We start from the raw sequence: 27,035 nt of genomic DNA, 5'->3' as shown, positions 1-27,035 counted from the left end.
ATAAAGTGGTGATCCTACCTGACCTAAGACAGGGAATTTTTACTGGGATTAAATGTCAGGAATTGTGAAAAACTGAGTTAAAAGGTATTTGGCTAAGGTGTATGTAAACTTTCGACAACTGCACATTACTGCCCTGCATGTACAGTATACTGCCTTCCATTTGTGTTGTATTGATCGCCCTCTGCCAAAACATCATGTCTAATGTACTGCTCACTCTGGGGTAAAACGTCACTCAATGTCGAATACACTTAAAGATGGGATAATAAATCAGTGTTATAGTTTATGGATGACCAGCTATGTTTCATCTCTGTTCTCTCTATATAAGTGCATGTTATATAATGTTAAACACAGGTCCACATCTTAGATGTACAACAGCACAGCCATGGAACAGCCCCAGTCAGTTAACCAGACCATAGTAGTCTCTCACTAACAACACACCCAAGGATTGCAAATAGACAAGCTACAAACAAGGTCTCTCACCCTAACCAGTTGACAATCTATTACGCAAAGCTTACCTTTATGATTAGTGCCTGATTAGTGCCTGGCTTTTAGTGCCTGATACTGTCTTTTCCCTGTGTGGGTTTGTACATGATGCTTGTCTGGCCTGGGTTGCTATGCAGCGGTCCTACTCTCTCTCTCTTGCTGTGAGCTCATACTTTATTTTAGCCTAGGCTCTTAAATCATTTAACAGGAAGCATCCCTTTGAAAACACACCCAGACACAGACAAGGTGACTAGGCACCACTGCGGCACCTCAAATGTTTCATCATCGTCCCTCTCTCTGATCAAACCCTATATACACACTCTCTAAAGTCTGTGTTTAGCTCCTCTTTTGCCTTTCCCTCTTATACCTGTTTCCCAACAACTGTAATATGTAGCATCTTGTCCTGTGAGAGATTAGTCTGAACTATACTGCTGGTGGGGGGGGGGGGCTGAACAGAGGGGTGGGGGGCAGCCCCTCCCATAATTGGGTTAGTGTGCTGCTCCAGAGGTCTATGTTTACAGGAGAGATTAGAAGAGCCCTGCGTCACTCCAGTGTGGACTGCTCCGACTGTGGATGCTGCAGAAATCCCTCTGTCTCGCTGGCCGCTTGTTCGTTCGCTCACTCCTTCACTCTCCTCTCTCACTCTCTCTCTGGTCCTGCGACTCATCCCTTCCAGCTGTGACTGACTGAGAGAAGGCAGTTTGAGGCAGAGGCTGCAGTTCCAGCTCCGCCAGGACAGGGAAACTGCCAGAGCTCATCAGCAGCCACTGTGCCGCCGCCTGCCAATCCCAGGACAGGACCCCCTCTCCCTCCCAGGACCCCGGTGGACCGACAACATGTGCGACTGTTTCAACCTGGGCTTCCCCAACTGGCATGGCTCGCTGGGCACAGGTGGGCATCCCTCTCTCTCCTATCTCTGTTTCTATGGTTGTCCTCAACTATTCCTTGATTCAGCGCTAGAGCTCAGCATGTGTGAGTAAGTGTGTTGGGAGGCTGCTGCTGCTAAGAGCAGAGTGCTGAGTCGTGTTGCTGACCTGCTGCTTGTCTGCTTGCCTGCAGTGTGTGGATGGGTGTGTCTGCAGTGTGCTGCCTGGGTGTGCCTGCTGCATAGGGATGTGCTTGATGTGTTTACATGAGTTGATGTACTTTTTTCCAGGGGTATAGTTATTATCCAAGAGTCCAGGCAGAATGTATCAAATGATGAATGCACAGTTCACCAAATGTCATTCACAATGCAAACTTAACTTATTTAAGTTTCATATAGACACAAATTCTGAAGGCCAAACTCATTGAAAGTTTGTAACATAGCCCATATTTTCTTTAAATGCTAGATTTTGTGGACATTGTTATTAGATTTTGATAATGTAAATTATTTTGTCCTTGACATGTTCAAATAATGTTTATTTTTGCATATTATCTTGACTTAAATAATGACATTTTCTTGACTAATGCAGTCCATATCATCTCAATGTTATTCTCTAACATAATCTGTAAGGGTCCATCCCACTGGGCAAAAACTGATTGGATCAACATGGTTTCCATGCCATTTCAACAAAGAAAATCTTTGTGATGACGTTGAATCAACGTGGAAAACTGATTGGATTTGCAACAAGTCATCAACATGAGGGAATTGTGTCCTTTTTAACCTTTTAGCCTAAATCCAATGACAGGGTGACATTTTTTGTTGATTTCACTTTGAATTCATGTTAGTTGACAACTCAACCAAATGTTAATCAGAATCTTTTTATACAACACACTATTGTGAATTTCGCATTGCTTTCTGATTGATTTTGTATGCATTGTGCGGCAGGTAGCCTCGAAGTTATAGCGTTGGGCCAGTAAACGAACGGTTGCTGGTTTGAGTACCGGAGCCTAGGAGGTAAAAATCTCTGTTGCTGTGCCGTTAAACAAGGCACTTAACCCTCATTTTTCCTGTGATGCTGTACAGTGGTGACCCTGGCTGTGACCCCTCTCCCTGTGGGTGTCTCAGGGGGAGTTGGGGTGTGCAAGAAACACATTTCCATTACACACTTGTGTGTAATAGGACAAATATAAGCATTCCATTTACAATGCAGTATTTAGTGTATCATACTTTTGTACAAAAAGTGCTTTACTTGGGCACAGGCTCAAGGTTATGGAGGAAAGTGAATTCCTAGGCCTGGGAGGGACTGAAGCCAAAATGGGGCAGGGATGGCGATGATCTAATGAGATATAAGTGCCCTCTCCCCTGAGCAGAGACCTGTGCCAAATACTGGCCCAGAATTACTGTAATAGATGGTCTACTCAGCATTAGAGCCCATTGAAAGTCCATTTAAGATATCATCAACGATATCATCAATTATACACCATATACATTGGCAATCTCTTACAGACAGTCTGGGGGATGTTGCTGACTTTTATAGACATATTATTGTACTTTTCCCCTCTGTATAGAAGTATTCAGCAGTACAGGCCCCATTAGAGGGTGGGTATTCACTTATTGTTTGCTTATAAATGTAATATATGCATGGACATGTACTCTCTCCCAGTGGTGCTATTTTGTGTACTAGTATTGGGAGGGCATCATGTGAGAATAGGGGCTAATTCTGATAGTTGAATTCCTAAACCATTATGAAACTCCTGCCACGTTAGGTGAGTATCAATTAATGTTGTGGCCTGCTAGATTGAAAGCATGCGGGATCACAGTCCCATGTCCACATAATCGTGGGGAGAAATCCAAATTCCAAATTCTGTTTTTTTCTCCCTGACAGAAATCTGATTATGCTTTAAATGCAAACAAACCACCCCCCAGAGAAAGGAGCTTGTGTCTCTTCTAAACTTGTATAGGAATCATGCCCTGCTTCTCTGTAAACGAGGGACATGTAATTCATTTGGCTAATGTATTTGGCTAATGAGCAGAGCTCAGGGTCCTCCCAGGGCCTATGAGGAAGTAAATTCCAGCGTGGTAGGCGTACATTTAGAATTTATTAAATGAACAATTCACAAAAACAAGAAAGATAAACAACACGTAAAGTAATGTAGCGCTAAACCAGCAACTAACAAAAAAAAGATGCCACAACAGAAAGTGGGAAAAAGGGCTGCCTAAGTATGATCCCCAATCAGAGACAACGAGATGATATGGCCTCTGATTGGGAACCATACTCGGCCAAAAACAAAGAAATAGACAACATAGAATGCCCACCCCAAATCACACCCTGACCTAACCAAATAGAAAAACGTCTCTCTAAGATCAGGGCGTGACAAATGGCTGTAATAAGGGTCATGAGTCAGCTGGTTATGTTCAGAGAAGATGTTTGATAAGTTGTTAGAGGAAAAAACGATGCTGTAGTGCTCCAGGTTTTTATTATTACATTATTTATTTGAGCATATATAATTTCAAAATAGTTATGTAGCCACTGTTGATACAAATGCATTCGTAGACAAGATTTTGAATGGCCTTCCACATATTAAGGTGCAATCCCATTTATTAACAGGAAATTGCACATCAACCAAATTTCAATCAATAAAATGTATTTATAAAGCCCTTCTTACACCAGCTGATGTCACAAAGTGCTGTACAGAAACCCAGCCTAAAACCCCAAACAGCAAGCAATTCCGGTGTAGAAGCACGGGTGTAGAAGCATGACTATTTACTATTTGATGTTGGCTCTGTTTAAGACTGAGAGTAACATTTAGTTTTACAGCCTAACACGTTGTTCAGGGAGGAGATTGAGGCCCATTCTCTACCACATTATTGCTAGCTAGACGCAGCCTTGAGGGTGACCACACCCAAAGACAATGGTGCAGTTGCACCCGACGTGAGTCATGCTAGATTAACTCAATGAAATGTTCCAACTGTACTGTTTTGTCAAATCTTTACAATGTAAAATATTTTGCTATTATAAAGTAATAGTCATATTGACTAATGTGTTTTGGGTCCTGAACAGCAGAGGACAAACAGAGCAGAAATGTGCAGACAGTACGTGTCTGTTAGTTGGGCCCTGTCCTTGAATGGCCATTAATTTATGGTATTACCTGATGGAATGCAGAATTCATTATTTGGTCCCACTTTATATAAGTGTCACTAAAACAATGTGTTTTACACAGTAATTACATTGTCATGTACGATGTGGTAAGACATCATTACAGATTACTTACCCAACTGTTATAATTGTTTGTGACTTGCACAATTTTAGAGATGTGCAAATACATTTGAACATTGAGGGGACCTTTTAAATTGTACAGTAACGGAGAGTTTGCTGACAAATCTAAGGCCTGCAAAATGAATCATTTAAATGTGTAATCATATAAAACTCAATGTACAATCACACACCAACTATAAAACTGGTTACCTAACTACACCTGCCTACAGTATGCAATTACTATGTCAACACAGTTTGTAGGGACAACTTACATAAAGTACGGCAGACAGTGAATTAACTTAGATACTTTTAGTGTGTCACCTTTCTGCTGCACCCATATGACAAATATTTGAGTAGGGAGTTTCTCCACGCTAAGTGCCAGTCTTGGTATGAGGAATATATGCCAGCCCCTGACAACAATATAATATAACATGAACATCAGCAATTCTGGCTATTTTTTAATTGAGATATCAATTTGGAATTGTTCTGGATTATTTGAAGTATGCCCTTCCTTTCAGCCCACACAGGGAGAGTCCCCTTGTTCCTCAGAGAGTCCACTGTCTCTCTCCACAGTCATGACCCTCTCCATTATTACCCTTCTCTCTGAACATGTATACAGCATTTGCTGAAAATCAGTTAATCTGGAGAAAAAGGTGTGTAAAGAAGTCTCTGTGAGATGAGAGTGGAAATGACTAAATACTGTAAAGTTTACATAATATTTCTATATTTATAGCTGCGGTGTACATCCCCTGTAGGAGTGGAAAGGGTTATATACAAATATGTATTTTGGAGAACATCCACACCTTCATGAGAAGTATTTAAAATATGATTTGCAACTCCAGTCCTAGGATTTGGCAGACTGTCCCCTGCTGTGTGTTACTCATACTGTTACAAGATTGATCTAGAAGGCTGAGCTGCAACTGAACCGGAACTCAAAAAGTGGGCAGTATCCACCCTTCATCAAAGGTTGGTTGCTCTTACTCTCTTGGGAGCAAAAACATAGCAGCTATGTTGGGAGTTTCTTCCAGTCTGTTGGTTGGAATGGTTGAGTGGAATCTGTCTGAGGCGGTATTAAATGGATAAAGCAGGTTGCTACTTTAGCTTTAAGGGTGAGATATTTCCTTCAGGTAAGCTCTCTTGATATAAGAATTTCTCCATGAAAGTGTTCTTATGTGGTTGAATTAGCCTTGGCTGAACCAAGCAAACATAGTAGTAGTAGTTATTTAACTAGGCAAGTCAATTAAGAACAAATTCTTATTTACGATGACGGCCTACGTCAGCCAAACCCGGGCCGGTTGTGATACAGCCTGGTGCGCGATGAGACAAGGACATCCCTACCGGCCAAGCCCTCCCTAACCCGGACGACGCTAGGCCAATTGTGCGTCACCCTACGGACCTCCCTGTCGCGGCCGGTTACGACAGAGCCTGGGCGCGAACCCAGAGTCTCTGTAGGCACAGCTGGCGCTGCAGTACAGCGCCCTTAACCACTGCGCCACCCGGGAGGCCGGCAACTGATTTTCATGCGAATATTCTAAAATCTTCATGAAGAAAATATGTGCATTTTCCCACTAGTGGTGTGTTTCCACCAAACAGACCTGTTGCCAATAAAAATCAGTGTGTGATGACGTAGTTGTCACGTTCGTCATAAGGAGTAGACCAAGATGCAGCGTGGTATGTTTCCATCTTATTTTGGAAATGAAAACTTCAAAGACCAAAACAACAAAACGTGCAGCTAATAATAATGCTCACTGGCAACTATATCTAGACAAGATCTCACAAAGCACAATGGGAAAATGGCTACCTAAATATGATCCCCAATCAGAGACAATGATAAACAGCTGCCTCTGATTGGGTACCATATCAGGCCACCATAGAAATACAATTCCCCTAGATAACCCACCCTAAATCACACCCGACCCAACCAACATAGAGAATAAACAGCTCCAACATAACCAACAACCAACATAAACAGAATAATCAGCTCTCTATGGTCAGGGCGTGACAGTAGTGCACAGTAGTGCACAAAATATTTTTGCTTACCTTTTAATTTAACTAAATAAAAATGTTAAGTTCAGTGTGTTTCCATCCTATATTTAACTTTACTGATTTCTGTCACAATAGTTTTGTCACAAAAACTGTTGCGTTAAATAGCAAAAGTGCCTACTCTAGTCTTGGCATGTGTGCTCTAGCCAACAGCTAGCAGATAGCCTACATTGAGGGTAGGCTGTATGGGTAGCATAGACATAATACAAATATTCCAAAACATGCATCCTGTTTGCAACAAGGCACTAAAGTAATACTGTAAAAAATGTGGCAAAGCAATTCACTTTTTGTCCTGAATACAAAGTGTTATGTTTGGGGCAAATCCAATACAACACATTACTGAGTAACCACTCTCCATATTTTCAAGCATAGTGGCTGCATCATGATATGGGTATGTTTGTAATTTTTAAGGACTCTGGAGTTTTTCAGGACAAAACAGAAACGGAATGGAGCTAAGCACAGGCAAATTCCTAGACGAAAACCTGGTTCAGTCTGCTTTCCATCAGACACTGGGAGATGTACTCACCTTTCAGCAGGACAAATCTCTTAGTCTTTTAGTTAATCTTTTAGTTAATTACAGCTGCATAGCTAATGTATTTCTTTGGTGTAAAAACACTTTTTCATATCAATATTGTACATACATGTGATTGTAAAAGTTTTGTATATTTTGGTTTGGTCCATCGCGGGTTATCTGTATTTCCGTACCCCCTTATTGTTCTCTTTTGCCTGACCTTTGGCTAGCAAGGTATGTTGTCCTTGGCTCCGAAATTGTTCAATATAAAACCGTGGTAATGTTACACAATGTACTGTTATGCTACCATAAGTGTGTTACAATGTGGATAATATAAAGATTTATGTTAACAAGTTTCACAAAGCTCGCTAACTAGGGTATCTATTGTAACTTGTGAGTACTTGGGACAGTGTTTGAGTGAGTGTCCATGTGCTTGCGCAGGTGCTTGAGAGCTGTGACTGCGCCAAGGTTTAACATAATGTGTGTTGTCTCTTCATGTGCACGTATGTCTTTTATTTTGTCCGAATTATGTTCTGTATCATTTTACTTGTATTGTATGGTGTGCTGTTGTGCATTGAATGTGTGCACGCAGCACCTGTTATTTCCTTTTGGTGCTCTTTTGCCTGACATTCGGCTAGCAAGGTGCCTGAGAGCTAGGACTGAGCCAAGGGTTAACATAATGTGTGTTGTCTCTTCGTGTGCAGGGCAAATCAAAATAATTCAACTAGCAGACCTTCAGTTGTGGCAGCGTCCTAATTAAAAGTACACAACGCAGAACGAACCACGCTACATCTAGCAATGATCCACAACCAATATGACAGCACTTGAAGAATATTGTAAAAAATGATGGGCAAATGTTGCACAATCCAGGTGTGGAAAGCTCTTACAGACTTACCCAGAAAGACTCACCGCTGTAATCTCTGCCGAAGGTGCTTCTACAAAGTATTGGCTAATGGGGGTCTGAATACTTATGTAAAACATATATTTCTGTATTTCATTTTCAATACATTTGCAAACATTAAAAAACACGTTTTCACTTTGTCATTCAAATCAAATCAAATCAAATGTATTTGTCACATACACATGGTTAGCAGATGTTAATGCGAGTGTAGCGAAATGCTTGTGCTTCTAGTTCCGACAATGCAGTAATAACCAAGCGAGTAATCTAACCTAACAATTCCAAAACTACTACCTTATACACACAGTGTAAAGGGATAAAGAATATGTACATAAAGATATATGAATGAGTGATCGTACAGAACGGCATAGGCAAGACGCAGTAGATGGTATAGAGTACAGTATATACATATGAGATGAGTAATGTAGGGTATGTAAACAATGTGGCATAGTTTAAAGTGGCTAGTTATACATGTATTACATAAATATGCAGTAGATGATAGAGTACAGTATATACATATACATATGAGATGAATAATGTAGGGTATGTAAACATTATATTAAGAAGCATTGTTTAAAGTGGCTAGTGATATATTTTACATCAATTTCCATCAATTCCCATTATTAAAGTGGCTGGAGTTGAGTCAGTATGTTGGCAGCAGCCACTCAATGTTAGTGGTGGCTGTTTAACAGTCTGATGGCCTTGAGATAGAAGCTGTTTTTCAGTCTCTCGGTCCCAGCTTTGATGCACCTGTACTGACCTCGCCTTCTGGATGATAGCGGGGTGAACAGGCAGCGGCTCGGGTGGTTGTTGTCCTTGATGATCTTTATGGCCTTCCTGTGACATCGGGTGGTGTAGGTGTCCTGGAGGGCAGGTAGTTTGCCCCCGGTGATGCGTTGTGCAGACCTCACTACCCTCTGGAGAGCCTTACGGTTGTGGGCGGAGCAGTTGCCGTACCAGGCGGTGATACAACCCGACAGGATGCTCTCGATTGTGCATCTGTAGAAGTTTGTGGGTGTTTTTGGTGACAAGCTGAATTTCTTCAGCCTCCTGAGGTTGCAGTCTGTGTGGGTGGACCAATTCAGTTAGTCTGTGATGTGTACGTAAAACTTACGACCCTCTCCACTACTGTCCCATCGATGTGGATAGGGGGGTGCTCCCTCTGCTGTTTCCTGAAGTCCACAATCATCTCCTTAGTTTTGTTGACGTTGAGTGTGAGGTTATTTTCCTGACACCACACTCCGAGGGCCGTCACCTCCTCCTTTTAGGCCGTCTCGTCGTTGTTGGTAATCAAGCCTACTTCTGTAGTGTCGTCCGCAAACTTGATGATTGAGTTGGAGGCGTGCGTGGCCACGCAGTCGTGGGTGAACAGGGAGTACAAGAGAGGGCTCAGAACGCACCCTTGTGGGGCCCCAGTGTTGAGGATCAGTGGGGTGGAGATGTTGTTACCTACCCTCACCACCTGGGGGCGGCACGTCAGGAAGTCCAGTACCCAGTTGCACAGGGAGGGGTCGAGACCCAGGGTCTCGAGCTTGATGACGAGTTTGGAGGGTACTATGGTGTTAAATGCTGAGCTGTAGTCGATGAACAGCATTCTCACATAGGTATTCCTCTTGTCCAGATGGGTTAGGGCAGTGTGCAGTGTGGTTGAGATTGCATTGTCTGTGGTCCTATTTGGGCAGTAAGCAGGTAGGGTGGAGGTGATATGGTCCTTGACTAGTCTCTCAAAGCACTTCATGATGACGGAAGTGAGTGCTATGGGGCGGTAGTCGTTTAGCTCAGTTACCTTAGCTTTCTTGGGAACAGGAACAATGGTGGCCCTCTTGAAGCATGTGGGAACAGCAGACTGGGATAAGGATTGATTGAATATGTCCGTAAACACACCAGCCATGGGGTATAGTGTGTAGATGGGTGAGGATTTTTATTTATTTAATCCATTTTGAATTCAGTCTGTAACACAACAAAACGTGGAAGAAGTCAAGGGGTATGGATACTTTCTGAAGGCACTGTATGTGCAGTTTAATACTGACACACTGACACAGCACTGACACATGGTCATGTCGAAAAAGTTGTTCTACTGCATAGTGTGACTCCCTTTGAACCACCTGAGCCTTGATCCTCATAAGGTACTTGCTAAGGGAATGACACACCCTTTCAATAGGATGTTCCCACACATAGTGTATGTCACGCCTGCTCCCGCTCCCCCTTCCTGGTGCTCGAAGGCGCCAGGCTGCCCATCATTACACACATCTGTCACCATTGTTAGGCGCACCAGCGCTTCTTTGGACTCACCTGGACTCCTTTGGACTCACCTGTACTTTGTTGATTGCTCCTTCTATATCTGTCTGTTCCTCAGTTTCATCCCCGTGTCAGCATTATTGTCGTTATGTTTCCCCTGTCCAGATGCTGTCCTTGTTTGTTTCATGTCAGTTATTTATTTAACGTTCACTCCATGTACTTGCTTCTCGTCTCTCAGAGTCTGTTAACATCACTGTATACACACAAACTCACAAGCAAACAAAGAATTGTATACACAGCAATTCCCCATTACTTATCGCTCAAACTAACCAGCATGTTTTCAAGTGGGGCATACAATGTCAATTCATTTACGATTCTAAAATCTTGTGAATGTTTTCATACATGTTTTGGGCTCTCTACACTTTATTGCTTGCAATGTTTCGACCAGAACACATCAAACATGTTTACTTGCCTAAGTCAATCGATATCACATACAGCATCTCAGAATGTAAACTCAGCATTGGATAATACTGAGCAGGGAACTTGTCTCACCAGTAACCTTGTTACAGCATCTTTGATAGACAATCTTGATTTTCACATCAACATGAAGAGAGTTTATTCAACCCCACTGCGTCTTGTGATTTTATGAGACCCCACTGCTTTTCACTGCTGCAATGATCTGACCAGTGACTTCCAGTAGGTCTATTGTGAAGCTTCAGTCCAACCATGAGGGTACTCAGCAGCTAATATGATAACATTGATAGCATTATTTGATTTAGAATATTTGTTTTATTCTCAGAAATGGATACTCAAGTGGCATCAGCGCAGGGGTAACTTGACAAGGGAAAACATGATCACATTATGATTGTATATCAAAGATGATAATAATAACAATCACATTGATCCGGATGATACATTTTGAAAACTACACTCCCTTACCTACTGCAGACTTCAAGGCAAATTTCAAGTTAAATCTCCAGATCAATAGAGTGGATCACTTAACAGGCAGCTGTGGAAGCTGGTTCCTTTGGGAATTCTTGCCAGGAAGAACTTCCAATAATCTCCTCCTGGGCTTTAGTATCTCTAAAGAACTCTGATACCCTGGTCAGACAGGGAGGGAGGGACAATCATCTGAAATATTTTGATAATGTTATATCCCGATAATATTCACAATAGATGTGAACAAAACATGGAAATCTTATCTAATACCTGGTTACCTAATGAGAGATATTCTGAGGCTTTATTTGTATTTTATTTTACTTAACATTTATTTAAATAGGCAAGTCAGTTAAAAACTAATTATTATTTAGAATGACGGCCTACCAAAAGGCAAAAGGCCTCCTGCGGGGACGGGGGCTGGGATAACATTTTTAAAATAAATAAATATAAATATAGGACAAAACACACATCACGACAAGAGAGACAACACAACACTACATAAAGAGAGACCTAAGACAACAACATAGCAAGGCAGCAACATATGATGACACAGCATGGTAGCAACATAACAACAACATGTCAGCAACACAACATGGTAGTAGCACAAAACATGGTACAAACATTATTGGACACAGACAACAGCACAAAGGGCAAGAAGGTAGAGACAACAATACATAACGCAAAGCAGCCACAACTGTCAGTAAGTGTCCATGATTGAGTGTTTGAATTAAGAGATTGAGATAAAACTGTCCAGTTTGAGTGTTTGTTGCATCTCGTTCCAGTCGCTAGCTGCAACAAACTGAAAACAGGAGCGACCCAGGGATGTGTGTGCTTTGGGGACCTTTAACAGAATGTGACTGGCAGAATGGGTGTTGTATGTGGAGGATGAGGGCTGCCGTAGATATCGCAGATAGGGGGGAGTGAGGCCTAAGAGGGTTTTATAAATAAGCACCAACCAGTGGGTTGCAACCTTTTGAGAACTGTGGTGGTTTACCTTGAACTAAATATGCTCTTATTATTTTTCTCTTTTTATTCTTTATATTGAGTAGGGTCCGGACGAAGGCTGAAGGGACCAGAGCCTGACACGGTGGATGATTCAGTGAGTGGCTCTACTGATATGGCAAACCTATTGTTTGCATTGGTGGACATCATGTGAATACTAAAGACTATGGGAAAGACACCCAACTCATTTGAATTAATCTCCATATAGTAACAAAAGGAACTTACTTTGAACATATTTTTGTTGTAGATATGTGAAGAGTCATCTGAGTTTATAGAGGGGGAGAGACCTCGCCCTCAAGGATCCTCCCCTGTAGATGAATACCCTGAGACTGACAAATACAAGGACAGTGATAAACAGGTACAATGCTGTATATTTCATCCAACCATCATGTTGACTTGCAGTGTGAATTTTGTCAGACCGTCTGATTTCTTTAACATTCATTTTAGGGTGGAGGTGGGAGTGGCAAAAAAGGAAAGAGAGGTTTTGGGTCCCTGTTTGAAAAGCGCTCCCCTGCCAAGATGAGTCAACTGGAGGTCAGACAAGTCTGCATTATCTTTAACTCATGGAGAAGCATGGCTTCAGGGTTTCATTGGTGGTACATAACATGTTGGTGGTTCAACATTTCTCATGTTTTTCTTTAATTATAATTTTTTTGTGTAAACTCAGAGCCCAGAGTCAGGAGTGATTGTGAAAATGGCAAAAGAGACATGTGCCGAGGGCCTCGTTGTAAGTGGAGGGAAGGAGGGAATCTTCATCAAAGAAGTGAGGCCAGAGTCACCAGCCTCAAAGCTTCTTAGTGTACATGAGGGTAAGCAGACAACCAGCTCATACCATGTTCTTTCAGAAGCTGAACCAAAAAAGTAGCCTATAAAAAGTTAACCTGAAAGCAAAGGACATATCAGTGAAATGTGGAGTGAAATAGGTTAAATGTGAAGTAACGGAGCCAAGATTGTTTTTGCTTTCCAGGGTAACAGACTCCCACATTTTTGGCTTTGAATGATCGCATATGCTAGAGTTCTACAGTTCAAATGTTGATTTATTGGTATTTCTATGTCTTCCTTTTGTTCATTCAGGTGATCAGATACTCAGTGCCACTGTGTATTTTGACGATGTTACATATGAAGATGCTCTACAGATATTGGAACATGCCCAGCCTTACAAGATGGAGTTACTTCTGAAACGCAAACCAATAAAGACATCCACCCTTGAGAGTGAACCAGCCCTTGAAATGATCCAAGTAACTATCACTATGTTCTTTTTCTGGATCTGTAGAGTAGTGTTATGTCTTTGGCTCTTTTTCTCATTCAGCAATCAATCAGCTATGCACTTTTTGTTATCCTACAGGTGGAAGAAGGTTCCTCTCCGGAAATGAGGGGACATTCAAAGACAAAAAGGCATGGTGACCGAATCTCTTGGCCCAAGTTCCCCTCCTTCAGCAAAAGTCAAAAGTCCCATTTTAAGAGGTCTCACAGTACTTCAGAGGCAGATGATAAGAGGAAGCTGGAGCTTAGCCCTACAACAAGTGACACAGAGTCGCCAATAAAATCTCAGGAGGCTGTCAAGGGCAAGACAAAGAAGCATAAGATAAAGTTATCAAGCATGAAGATGAAGGGCCGCAAGAGCATGTCTGTTGAACAGCCGGACCAGGACATAGACATACTAACTGTAGAACGTGTAGAGGGTATGGAAAACCAAAGGAGTCAAGATTACATACACTCACCGGATGGTCTAGAGAGCGCATCAGTAGATATATCTCAAGTATATGTGTTAGAATCAGAATCTGAAAAAATTGAACCCACCAAGATAAGAAATGAATGCATTATTCCAGACCTGGCAGGCTCTGAAACTAAAAAACACAAGGTAGAACTCATTAGTCTGGACAAAACTTTGAAAACCACAGACATAACAGTTGCTCTTGCTGATCAAGAAAGTCCCTCAACCAAGAAATCTCCAGAGGGAAAGACAAAGAAGAAAGAGAATAAAGAGAGGTCAGAACTAAAGTTTACATTCAAGGGAAATGAGAAAAAAGACAAACACAAGCAAAACATACCAGTAAAATTATCACTAAAAAACCTGAAGACACCAAGAACAGATATGATAACATCTGATCTGTCTGCACACGACAATACATTGCTGAGCCCAACTGTAGTATCACATACTGAGCTGGAGGAGTGTCAACTCCCAATTGATATCAACACTCAAGTAATCATCAATGAGAGTTCAGGGGAAACCCTACCCTCCACTGATAAGGAAATGAGCATGCCAAAAGTAGACATCTGCCTTGACATGTCAGATATAGGATTTATCAGGAAATCCCCTCAGATTGGACAAGAACAACACCTGAAAGAAACATATGTTAAAACTGATGTGAATGCACAGGAAATTAGCATACATGCTAAGGTCATCAGTATTACAATGGAACCAGACTCGCAGATGGAAATACAAGCTTCAAAGTTACCTACAGAGAGAAGCATTGATGATGTTTTAGCACAAATTGGTACAAGATCTGCTCCCAAATTCAAACTGCAGAGGGTGGACCCTGCTGACTTTGTTACTGACAAACCCATAAAAATGACAGATGTGAAGATTGTAGAAAAGGACGTGAAAGGCCTTACAGTTGAGGATAAGGGGTTAAAGATACTTCCAAGCCGTGAGGATATTGAGATCCCAGGCATAGAAGATGCATCATTAACTAGCACCAAGGCCCCAGTGATAAAACAGCCTAAAACAGCATTCACTCTTCCTGTTGAAGAAATCCAGGCGCAGACTGTACAGATGGTTATAGACGTTGATAGAGTTAAAGAGGCTGTCTCCAAATTGCCAGGGTTCAAGCTGCCGAAGGGTGACATTGCAGGCCTGCCTGCTCATCAACAAATCACAATGACAGACGTGAATGCAGAAAGAGTAGATGCCACACTATCTAAAATCACAGACATAAAGGCACAGTTGGACACGTATGTCAAAAAGACTGACATAAATGCTTTACCAGAAAATTTGAGCAGGAGCTCAGTGACCACATTCAAATTGCCAAAGACCCAACTTTTTGATCTAGGTGCTCATGAACCTATTACTATGACAGAAATAGACCATACAAAAAGAAAACAGGAAGCTGGAAAGACCAATGAGGATGAAATCCAAATTGAACTCCATAAACAAGAGAACATAGAGAAAGCTGGATTGGAAACTATACAACAAAAAGGAACTCCCAACAAAGTGGAAAAGGAAAAAGAGACTGGTGAAATTCTGGAGCCTAAGTTGGCAGTACCAGTACCTGAGGGGCCAACCATCACATCTGAGGAGAGAAATCGTATACCTGCCACTTACACTAAAGGATTAGATAAGAAAGCAAATATTTCAATGCCTAGGTTTGGAATAACACAAACGGATATTAGATTCTCAGACATTGGGATTGGACTACCAAAAAGAGACACCTCGGTGGAAAAGAAGGATGAGGTCAAAGATGAAAGCAATGCATTGCACCTTGAAATGAAAATGTCAGAGGGTGAAATTAAACTCAGCAAAGTACCAGATTCTGAATATTCCACTATCCAAACTCATGTTACAGACCTTCAAACACCTACAATACAAACTTTGAGCTCAGAAACAATGCCAGAGGTACCTTCATCTGACATTAAAGAAGCAGTTATGGGCATTGATGTTCAATCTGTTGATGTCGGGAGAGCAGACATCCAAATACCGGATTTTGAAGCCGAAGTACCCTCCGTTGAAGTTGAAATACCAGAAACAGTTTATAAAGATATTGATGTGAAAATGAAAAAACGACAGATGTCATTCCCCAAATTTGGAGTTAAAGCCCCAGAGATAGATGTTAGTGTGCTAAAACCAGACATCTCTCTTCCCGAAGGAAACATGGAGGTCAAATTGCCTGAGGTGGAAATTGAAGTTCCAAAGCTTCAAGTGGAAGTGAAAGATACAAGATTTAAAATCCCAACTTTAAAATTCCCTAAATTTGGAGCAGTTGCTCCAATCGTCACAGTAGGGTTACCTGATGTGGACAAGGATATCAAACTTCATGGAACTGAAAGACCAGAACCCAAGCTGTCAATATCAGGAAAAGTACATGCAGTTGACTTTGAAAAACAGAGTGACTTTAAAAAATCTAGTGTTAAGATCCCATTTATAGATGTGGATGTGAAGACTAAAGGACGTGAACTGGAGGGACAAGGAAGCAAGTTTAAATTGCCAAATCAGGGAATTTCATTAACAAAAGTAAAAGGTCCTGAGATAGATTTAGGTGTATCGAAGAAAGACATAGATGTCACTTTACCAGAGACCAACATGGAGATCCAACCACCTGATGTTGAACTCAAAGTGTCTTCTGATGAAGTTGAAATGCCTGAACGAGCTGCTACAGAGATTGATGTAAAAATGAAAAAGCCACGGATTTCATTTCCAGGGCTTGGATTTTCAAAACCTGAAGTATGTGAGGTTGATGTCCATCTTCCAAAGGTGAATATTTCTCTTCCAGAAGGAAATCTGGGGGTCAAAAAGTCAGAGGTGGAAATGACAGCTCCAGAGATTCAAGTTGAAGTGAAACATGATATTGAGCTTGAGGGACAAGGAAGTAAGTTCAAACTACCCAAATTTGGAATCTCATTGCCAAAGGTAAAAGGTCCTGAGATTGATTTAAGTTTATCAAAGAAAGTCATAGATGTCACTTTACCAGAGGACAAAGTGGAGGTCCAACCACCTGATGTTGAAATCAAAGTGCCTTCTGGTCAAGTTCAAATGCCAGAGGGAGCTGCTACAGAGATTGATGTGAAAATGAAGAAGCCCCGAATGTCATTTGGATGGTTTTCAAAACCAGAAGTGAAAGCACCGGAGGTTGATGTCAGTCTTCCAAAGGTGGGCATTTTGCTTCCAGAAGGAAAGGTGAAGTTCAAAGAGCCAGAGGTGGAATTTAAAGCTCCAGAGAGTCAAGTTGAAGTGGAACATGATATTGAGCTTCATGGACAAGGAAGTATGTTCAAACTACCTAAATTTGGAATCTCATTGCCGAAGGTTAAAAGTTCTGAAATTGACTTAAGTGTGTCAAAAACAGATGTAGATATCAACTTACCAGAGAGAAGAGCAGCTCTTCAACTACCTGACGTTGAAGTTGGAGTGCCCTCTGTTAAAGTTGAAAAACCAGAAGCAGTTTCTAAAGATATTGATGTGAAAATGAAAATGCCCAGAATGTCTTTCCCCAAATTTGGATTTTCAAAACCAGAAGTGAAAGCACCCGAGGTTGATGTCAGTTTTCCAGAGGTGGATATTTCTCTTCCAGAGGAAAGGGTGGAGGTAAAAGAGCCTGAGATGGAAATTGAAGCTCCAGAAAATCAAGTTGAAATTAAACATGGAATTGAGCTTGAGGGACAAGGAAGTAAGTTCAAACTACCAAAATTTGGAATCTCATTGCCGAAGGTGAAAGGTCCTGAATTTGACTTAAGTATCTCAAAGACAGATGTAGATGTCAACTTACCAGAGAGAAGAGCAGTCCAACTACCTGATGTTGAAGTTGGAGTGCCCTCTGTTAAAGTTGAAAAACCAGAAGCAGTTTCTAAAGATACTGATGTGAAAATGAAAATGCCCAGAATGTCTTTCCCCAAATTTGGATTTTCAAAACCAGAAGTTAAAGCACCCGAGGTTGATGTCAGTCTTCCAGAGGTGGATATTTCTCTTCCAGAAGAAAATGTGGAGGTCAAAGAGCCTGAGATGGAAATTGAAGCTCCAGAGATTAAAATTGAGGTGAAAGATACCATAGGCTCCCCCTCAAGATTCAAAATGCCAACTTTAAAATTCCCTCAATTTGGAGCAGCTGCTTCAAACATCACAGTAGAGGTACCTGATGTGGACAAGGACGTCAAGGTTCATGGATCTGAAATTCCAGAACTCAAACCGACAATGTCAGCAATTAACATTGAAAAGCCAAGTGTTGACCTTAAAGGCCCATCTATAGATGTGGATGTGAAGAGCAAAAGACTTGACATTGTCACTTTACCAGAGGCCAGCGTGGAGGTCCAACCACCTAGCACTGAACTCAAAGTGCCTTCTGGTAAAGGTGAAATTCCTGAGGGAGTTGCTACAGAAATTGATGTAAAAATGAGAAAGCCACGGATGTCATTTGGATGGTTTTCAAAACCAGAAGTGAAGGCACCGGAGGTTGATGTCAGTCTTCCAAAGGGGGATATGTCTCTTCCAGAGGTAAAGGTGGAGGTCAAAGAGTCAGAGGTGGAAATTAAAGCTCCAGAAATTCAAGTTGAAATTAAACATGGAATTGAGCTTGAGGGACAAGGAAGTAAATTCAAACTACCTAAATTTGGAATCTCATTGCCGAAGGTTAAAGGTCCTGAATTTGACTTAAGTATCTCAAAGACAGATGTAGATGTCAACTTACCAGAGAGAAGAGCAGTCCAACTACCTGATGTTGAAGTTGGAGTGCCCTCTGTTAAAGTTGAAAAACCAGAAGCAGTTTCTAAAGATACTGATGTGAAAATGAAAATGCCCAGAATGTCTTTCCCCAAATTTGGATTTTCAAAACCAGAAGTTAAAGCACCCGAGGTTGATGTCAGTCTTCCAGAGGTGGATATTTCTCTTCCAGAAGAAAATGTGGAGGTCAAAGAGCCTGAGATGGAAATTGAAGCTCCAGAGATTAAAATTGAGGTGAAAGATACCATAGGCTCCCCCTCAAGATTCAAAATGCCAACTTTAAAATTCCCTCAATTTGGAGCAGCAGCTCCAAACATCACAGTAGAGGTACCTGATGTGGACAAGGACGTCAAGGTTCATGGATCTGAAATTCCAGAACTCAAACCGACAATGTCAGCAATTAACATTGAAAAGCCAAGTGTTGACCTTAAAGGCCCATCTATAGATGTGGATGTGAAGAGCAAAAGACTTGACATTGTCACTTTACCAGAGGCCAGCGTGGAGGTCCAACCACCTAGCACTGAACTCAAAGTGCCTTCTGGTAAAGGTGAAATTCCTGAGGGAGTTGCTACAGAAATTGATGTAAAAATGAGAAAGCCACGGATGTCATTTGGATGGTTTTCAAAACCAGAAGTGAAAGCACCGGAGGTTGATGTCAGTCTTCCAAAGGGGGATATTTCTCTTCCAGAGGTAAAGGTGGAGGTCAAAGAGACAGAGGTGGAAATTAAAGCTCCAGAAATTCAAGTTGAAATGAAACATGGAATTGAGCTTGAGGGACAAGGAAGTAAGTTCAAACTACCAAAATTTGGAATCTCATTGCCGAAGGTGAAAGGTCCTGAATTTGACTTAAGTATCTCAAAGACAGATGTAGATGTCAACTTACCAGAGAGAAGAGCAGACCAACTACCTGATGTTGAAGTTGGAGTGCCCTCTGTTAAAGTTGAAAAACCAGAAGCAGTTTCTAAAGATATTGATGTGAAAATGAAAATACCCAGAATGTCTTTCCCCAAATTTGGATTTTCAAAACCAGAAGTTAAAGCACCCGAGGTTGATGTCAGTCTTCCAGAGGTGGATATTCCTCTTCCAGAAGAAAATGTGGAGGTCAAAGAGCCTGAGATGGAAATTGAAGCTCCAGAGATTCAAATTGAGGTGAAAGATACCATAGGCTCCCCCTCAAGATTCAAAATGCCAACTTTAAAATTCCCTCAATTTGGAGCAGCTGCTCCAAACATCACAGTAGAGGTACCTGATGTGGACAAGGACGTCAAGGTTCATGGATCTGAAATTCCAGAACTCAAACTGACAATGTCAGCAATTAACATTGAAAAGCCAAGTGTTGACCTTAAAGGCCCATCTATAGATGTGGATGTGAAGAGCAAAATACTTGACATTGTCACTTTACCAGAGGCCAGCGTGGAGGTCCAACCACCTAGCACTGAACTCAAAGTGCCTTCTGGTAAAGGTGAAATGCCTGAGGGAGTTGATACAGAAATTGATGTAAAAAGGAGAAAGCCACGGATGTCATTTGGATGGTTTTCAAAACCAGAAGTGAAGGCACCGGAGGTTGATGTCAGTCTTCCAAAGGGGGATATGTCTCTTCCAGAGGTAAAGGTGGAGGTCAAAGAGTCAGAGGTGGAAATTAAAGCTCCAGAAATTCAAGTTGAAATTAAACATGGAATTGAGCTTGAGGGACAAGGAAGTAAATTCAAACTACCTAAATTTGGAATCTCATTGCCGAAGGTTAAAGGTCCTGAATTTGACTTAAGTATCTCAAAGACAGATGTAGATGTCAACTTACCAGAGAGAAGAGCAGACCAACTACCTGATGTTGAAGTAGGAGTGCCCTCTGTTGAAGTTGAAATACCAGAAGCAGTCTCTAAAGACATTGATGTGAAATTGAAAAAGCCCCGAATGTCATTCCCCAAATTTGGATTTTCAAAACCAGAAGTTAAAGCACCCGAGGTTGATGTCAGTCTTCCAGAGGTGGATATTTCTCTTCCAGAGGAAAGGGTGGAGGTCAAAGAGCCTGAGATGGAAATTGAAGCTCCAGGTATTCAAATTGAGGTGAAAGAGACTGTAGGCTCCCCCTCAAGATTCAAAATGCCAACTTTAAAATTCCCTCAATTTGGAGCAGCTGCTTCAAACATCACAGTAGAGGTACCTGATGTGGACAAGGACGTCAAGGTTCATGGATCTGAAATTCCAGAGCTCAAACTGACAATGTCAGCAATTAACATTGAAAAACCAAGTGTTGACCTTAAAGGCCCATCTATAGATGTGGATGTGAAGAGCAAAAGACTTGACATTGTCACTTTACCAGAGGCCAGCGTGGAGGTCCAACCACCTAGCACTGAACTCAAAGTGCCTTCTGGTAAAGGTGAAATTCCTGAGGGAGTTACTACAGAAATTGATGTAAAAATGAGAAAGCCACGAATGTCATTTGGATGGTTTTCAAAACCAGAAGTGAAATCACCGGAGGTTGATGTCAGTCTTCCAAAGGGAGATATTTCTCTTCCAGAGGTAAAGGTGGAGGTCAAAGAGTCAGAGGTGGAAATTAAATCTCCAGAAATTCAAGTTGAAATGAAACATGGAATTGAGCTTCAGGGACAAGGAAGTAAGTTCAAACTACCAAAATTTGGAATCTCATTGCCGAAGGTTAAAGGTCCTGAGTTTGACTTAAGTATCTCAAAGACAGATGTAGATGTCAACTTACCAGAGAGAAGAGCAGACCAACTATCTGATGTTGAAGTAGGAGTGCCCTCTGTTAAAGTTGAAATACCAGAAGCAGTTTCTAAAGATTTTGATGTGAAATTGAAAAAGCCCCGAATGTCATTCCCCAAATTTGGATTTTCAAAACCAGAAGTTAAAGCACTAGAGGTTGATGTCAGTCATCCAGAGGTGGATATTTCTCTTCCAGAAGAAAAGGTGGAGGTCAAAGAGCCTGAGATGGAAATTGAAGCTCTAGAGATTCAAATTGAGGTGAAAGATACCGTAGGCTCCCCCTCAAGATTCAAAATGCCAACTTTAAAATTCCCTCAATTTGGAGCAGCTGCTCCAAACATCACAGTAGAGGTACCTGATGTGGACAAGGACGTCAAGGTTCATGGATCTGAAATTCCAGAGCTCAAACTGACAATGTCAGCAATTAACATTGAAAAGCCAAGTGTTGACCTTAAAGGCCCATCTATAGATGTGGATGTGAAGAGTAAAACACTTGAAATTGTCACTTTACCAGAGGCCAGCGTGGAGGTCCAACCACCTAGAATTGAACTCAAAGTGTCTTCTGGTGAAGTTGAAATGCCTGAGGGAGCTGCTACAGAAATTGATGTGAAAATGAAAAAGCCACGGATGTCATTTGGATGGTTTTCAAAACCAGAAGTGAAATCACCTGAGGTTGATGTCAGTCTTCCAGAGGTGGATATTTCTCTTCCAGAGGGAAAAGTGGAGGTCAAAGAGCCTGAGGTGGAAATGACAGCTCCAGAGATTCAAGTTGAAGTGAAACATGATATTGAGCTTGAGGGACAAGGAAGTAAGTTCAAACTACCCAAATTTGGAATGTCATTGCCAAAGGTAAAAGGTCCTGAAATGGATTTCAGTGTATCAAAGAAAGTCATAGATGTCACTTTACCAGAGGACCAAGTGGAGGTCCAACCACCTGATGTTGATATCGAAGTGCCTTCTGGTGAAATTGAAATGCCCGATGGAGCTGCTACAGGAATTGATGTGAAAATGAAAATACCACAGATGTCATTTGGATTGTTTTCCAAACCAGAAGTGAAACCACCTGAGATTGATGTCAGTCGTCCAAAGGTTGACATTTCGCTTTCAGAGGGAAATGTGGAGGTCAAAGAGCCTGAGGTGGAAATGAAAGCTCCGGAGAGTCAAGTTGAAATGAAACATGAAGATTTATCAGTTGATGGAAAACTAGAAACATCAGAGATGGGATTCAAAATGGCAACATTCAAATTCCCTAAATTTGGCGCAACGTCAAAGATTGTAGTTGATGTCTCTGATACAGAGAAGGATATTAAAGTGCCTGGGGTAGAAATTATAGATCAACTACTTCGAGCTTCATTACAAATTGATTTACCCGAGCACGGGGACACAGTTGACATTAAAGGATCTAGAGAAGTACATCTACATGATGCTGGATCTGAAAGGCCCTCAGTTAAAGGTGGAATGGCAATAGCCGAAGTGTATGTTCATGAAGTTGAAGTTTCAAAACTGACAATTGATGATAAAGGCCATGGTTCCCCCAGCAAAGGTCAAGGCTCGCCTAGTAAATTCAAACTTCCAACCTTTAAAATGCCCAGATTAAGCATTTCAAAATCCAAACCTGAGAATGAACATGATGATATAAATCCAAATGTTATTTTGGAGAATTATGAGATTCAAGTAAAACCACAAGGACCAGAGAAATCACCAAAGTTGACTTTGACAACATTTGGGGAGCTATTAAGAAGCATTGATGTTGAATTTGATGTTCCCAAATTAGAGGAAGTGGAAGAGAAGCTCACAGGCTCAAGGGAAGATATAACATCCTCAGGGAAAACCGAACTAAATGCTCAAACCAGTGTTGAAACCCAGTCTGTGCATAAAGAGGAAGAAGCCAAAGAACAATCTAAATTTGGGTGGGTTAAGTTTCCCACATTTGGACTATCTTCTCCTTCAGAATCTGCCAAGATTTTAGAAAAAGACACTTCTGAGAAAGGAGGAAGTGAGAAAAGCCCTGACTCTGTGGAACAGGACGCCAGCTTGACCTTTTCAGTACACTCATCAGATGCTTTTGCAGATATTAGTTCAATAGTCACAAGCGAACAATTTGGTCCACCATTGGCCTCTCCAACCAAAGTCACAGTGAAATATTCTGACCCTATTGCCACTGAAGTACAGGGTGATGTCATCACCTCCACAGAAAGGACAAAATTGATTGCCTTTGAACCCTACTTGGCAGATAAAGTCACCATTCCAATGTCCTCCGGAGTTTCCTCCTCATCAGTGGACACCCTAAAATTGGAGTCTGGTACACATGTCAGCACATCCAATATACAAGCAATACCAGACACACAGAAGGCCACACTCTTAACAGATTTTGGAGTGCAGACAGGGACCGCCGGAGTTTCTTCTGCATCTTGGTCAGTGGACGACACCAACAAAACACAGAGTGATGGGCAAACAGTTATTGAGAGGCATGTAGTTAGGGAAATGTCAGGCACTGACAAGGAAACGGTTGTCATAACCCAAAAAATTACACATGTGTTTGTGGCTGAGCCCATCTCAGATGAAACAGCCTCATCTATCAAACAGATAAAAGACACTATGCAGTCTGAGAAAATGACATTTTTTGATGGGGCTGAATTGGAGTGACTGGGAGGAATACAGTATGATAAATCCCTCCATTCAGGAGTAATATCAGTCAGATTATTATTGTGCTCTTATTAATTGTGCTTTCACTTATGACCAAGTTTTAATATATACAGTTCAATGTTTTGAGTGTTTACCTAGTACACTATATAAGTACACAAATTGGCATACAAGCCCCATGATACAGGTAGCGTTGTAAAAGCCAACTTTGTCAATGTAATTACTTCCGCTGAGACCAGGTCAATTCCACAGTAACAGAGTGACAGCAGCTAGGTTTCCATCCAATTGGGAATATTCAAAAATCTGCATAAAGAAAATATGCAATCAAGTTTTAAAAATATGTCATTTTCAAAATACATAAATCATCCCCGTATGATGCAATTTGCAGCATACAGGGATGATTTCTATATTTTGAAAGTTACATATTTTGAAAACTTGATTGCAGACAAGCAAAACATTTTGGGACTATGTCAACAATGAACTAATGAAACAAATACCAAAAGATCGTTTCCGGGTGGAATTTTTCTTTAAGTTTATGCATTAACTCAGAATTATTAAAGTTAGACATTAACCCCAAATGTTTAAGGTAAAGGTTAAGGATTTGGGACAGGCATAAAACAAAAATATAAAAAAAAACTTTCTTTCGCTGGATTCGAACATGAAACCTTTGGCAAATACACATCATCTCCCAACTTCCTCAGACATGAATGGTCATCCAATACTGACATCTATCGGGGTGACTTGCCTCTTCCAAAGTCATAGTGGGTGGACCATACAATAGCATTCAGCCTGGTCTCATAGACTAGACATAACATAGTAAACGCAATTACAACATACAAATCAGTTTGGTATGGTTACATAAGACAGAAGGTTACATAAAGCAAAAATAAATGTAAGGTGGCTGGTCGGGGTGGGTGTATAACAGGAAAGTCTAGCAACCGAAAGGTTGTCTGTTTGAATCTTATCATGGACAACGTTTGCATTTGAGCTAATTATCAACTTTGTAACTACTTACTACTTGTGAGCAACTTTGCTACTACTTAGCATGATAACTAACCCTTCCCTAACCTTAACCCTTTAACCTAACTCCTAACCATAACCCTTAATCCCTAACCCCTAGTCTAGCTAACATCAACCACCTAGCCACCTAGCTAACATTAGCCACAACAAATTGGAATTCTTAACATATCATACCTTTTGCAAATTCGTAACATATTGTATGATATGTATCGGATATACATTTACGATGTTAGGTCTACCCCTGAGTTGCAGCATCATGTGACTCCAATTGACTTCAATATGATGGTTTTTATATACTGTAAATATTTGCACATAAAAGCATTTCCACCACCATTTCTCGCATAATTAATTTTACTGACACAAAATGATCCCACCTTGTCTAGCTTATTTAGTTTTCTCCCCCAAAAAATACATTTACTGACAAATGTGCTGTTTCCATCAGGTCTGTTGTGATTTTTTTTTATCTGACATAGGCTACTTTCTTCGCATAAAATCAGAACATTTTACAAAAATACATTTACTTGAAGAACAGTGCAAATGCAAAGTTTTATAACAGAATGAGAGTTTGTGCCTCATTCTGTTACCAGCATTTTTGGTGGTTGTTTCCTTGTTTGCAGAAATTGTAATAGTTTGCCTAATTTCAGTTTATGTGACAAAACAAGCATGTAGAGTGTAGAGAATCATTGTACCATCTAAACCACTGTGAAATATATTTCCATAACTAAAAATAGAGCATTTTCAGCTGTTTGAAGCTGGTGTACAAAACTGGAAATATAAGACGCAAAAACGAAACGTAAGAACTGGAAGCATAGAAATAGCGCACATAGAACAGATCTTCCACTTCTTGCTTTCAAAGAAAGGAATTTTAGTCCCGTTGCCCAAAAAGTTACGTAATGCAGCTTTAAAAGTAGTCATTGTGCATAAAGTTGTATGGTTTGTTTAACTTTGCAATCATTGATTTTGGTTTGACATACATTTTAAAGTAAAATATCTGAGTCTCAGTGTCACTCTGTTACCATGGAATTGTACACCACTGAGACCATTGCTGTTTTTAGACATCTCTGCAAATTGTTATGCTGTACATATAATGAAGAGGAACTTGTTAATCCACTGCCATATGCATTTATGAATGATCTCTGATGTCTGCTCTTTATTCGACTTCTGGGCAGGCATATATAGATATAAGGTATAAATGATAATGAGTCTGAAAAAATGAATACGTAATGATATACATACAAACCATGCAACATTAATAGAACAAAAACAGAACACATATAAGGAACTATTCAAATCTGTACACTTAATACCATGAAATACATGATGCTAAAATTGAATGCTTGTAATCACAGTAAAAAGCAGAAAATATATATTGATGCAACTATATTTTGATTATAATGATGCCTAGTTTTGATTTGCCATAATGTAAAACTAATAGATTTTGTTTTCTGAATTTGTGCAAAGTAGAAACATTTTAACACCTATGTAAATAGTTGATTTATTCATTTATATTGCCTTATTTTGATTGTTGCTATTGCCTTATTCTGCACTGATGTAGTCAATTTATTTGCAAAACTATGAATAATAAATATTCTAAAATATTAAGAAGTGTATGTCCTTACTGCTACATGTATCTACACTCAGATTTCTGTTTTCTTCTTTACAGACATGCCATATCCAGCAATGTAGAATCAAGCTAGTTTCTATAGCAGGCTACGGACCATTGTTGTGGATTATGAGTTATTCAACATAATTGAATTGGTAGGCCCACTCTTGGTGGTATGTGTGCACATTTGACAGTGTGGTTTTAAATACCATAAGACCCTTTCTCAGGCAGGCTTAGTTAGATGTCTAGGAGAGGAGAGGTTTGCAATTATTAGTGAATAAACATGACTAAATGCCTCTCATTTAATGTGGATGATAGGAACATTTGCAAAGCTGTATGTTTGCTTGAGGAAGTGCGTTGAAGTGTTTCAATCATGTTTTATG

The 27,035-nt window shown here is 40.7% G+C and overlaps 1 protein-coding gene across 1 annotated transcript; it reads left to right on the top strand.

Annotated features, from left to right (window-relative positions):
- The first annotated feature begins 1,000 nt into the window (after window positions 1–1,000).
- Window positions 1,001–26,645, top strand: LOC139383595 (neuroblast differentiation-associated protein AHNAK-like). The gene is made up of 7 exons (XM_071128161.1): window positions 1,001–1,374; window positions 12,283–12,332; window positions 12,483–12,593; window positions 12,683–12,769; window positions 12,903–13,044; window positions 13,310–13,473; window positions 13,581–26,645. The coding sequence occupies exons 1-7, from the start codon at window positions 1,320–1,322 to the stop codon at window positions 24,030–24,032; spliced, it is 11,061 nt and encodes a 3,686-aa protein (XP_070984262.1). The 5' UTR covers window positions 1,001–1,319; the 3' UTR covers window positions 24,033–26,645.
- Window positions 26,646–27,035: the final 390 nt, after the last annotated feature.

Source organism: Oncorhynchus clarkii, chromosome 25 (genome assembly GCF_045791955.1).
Source record: "Oncorhynchus clarkii lewisi isolate Uvic-CL-2024 chromosome 25, UVic_Ocla_1.0, whole genome shotgun sequence".
Taxonomy (NCBI): Eukaryota; Metazoa; Chordata; class Actinopteri; order Salmoniformes; family Salmonidae; genus Oncorhynchus; species Oncorhynchus clarkii.
The sequence above is the reverse complement of the archived record's forward strand: the minus strand, read 5'-3'. Positions and strand labels throughout refer to the sequence as shown.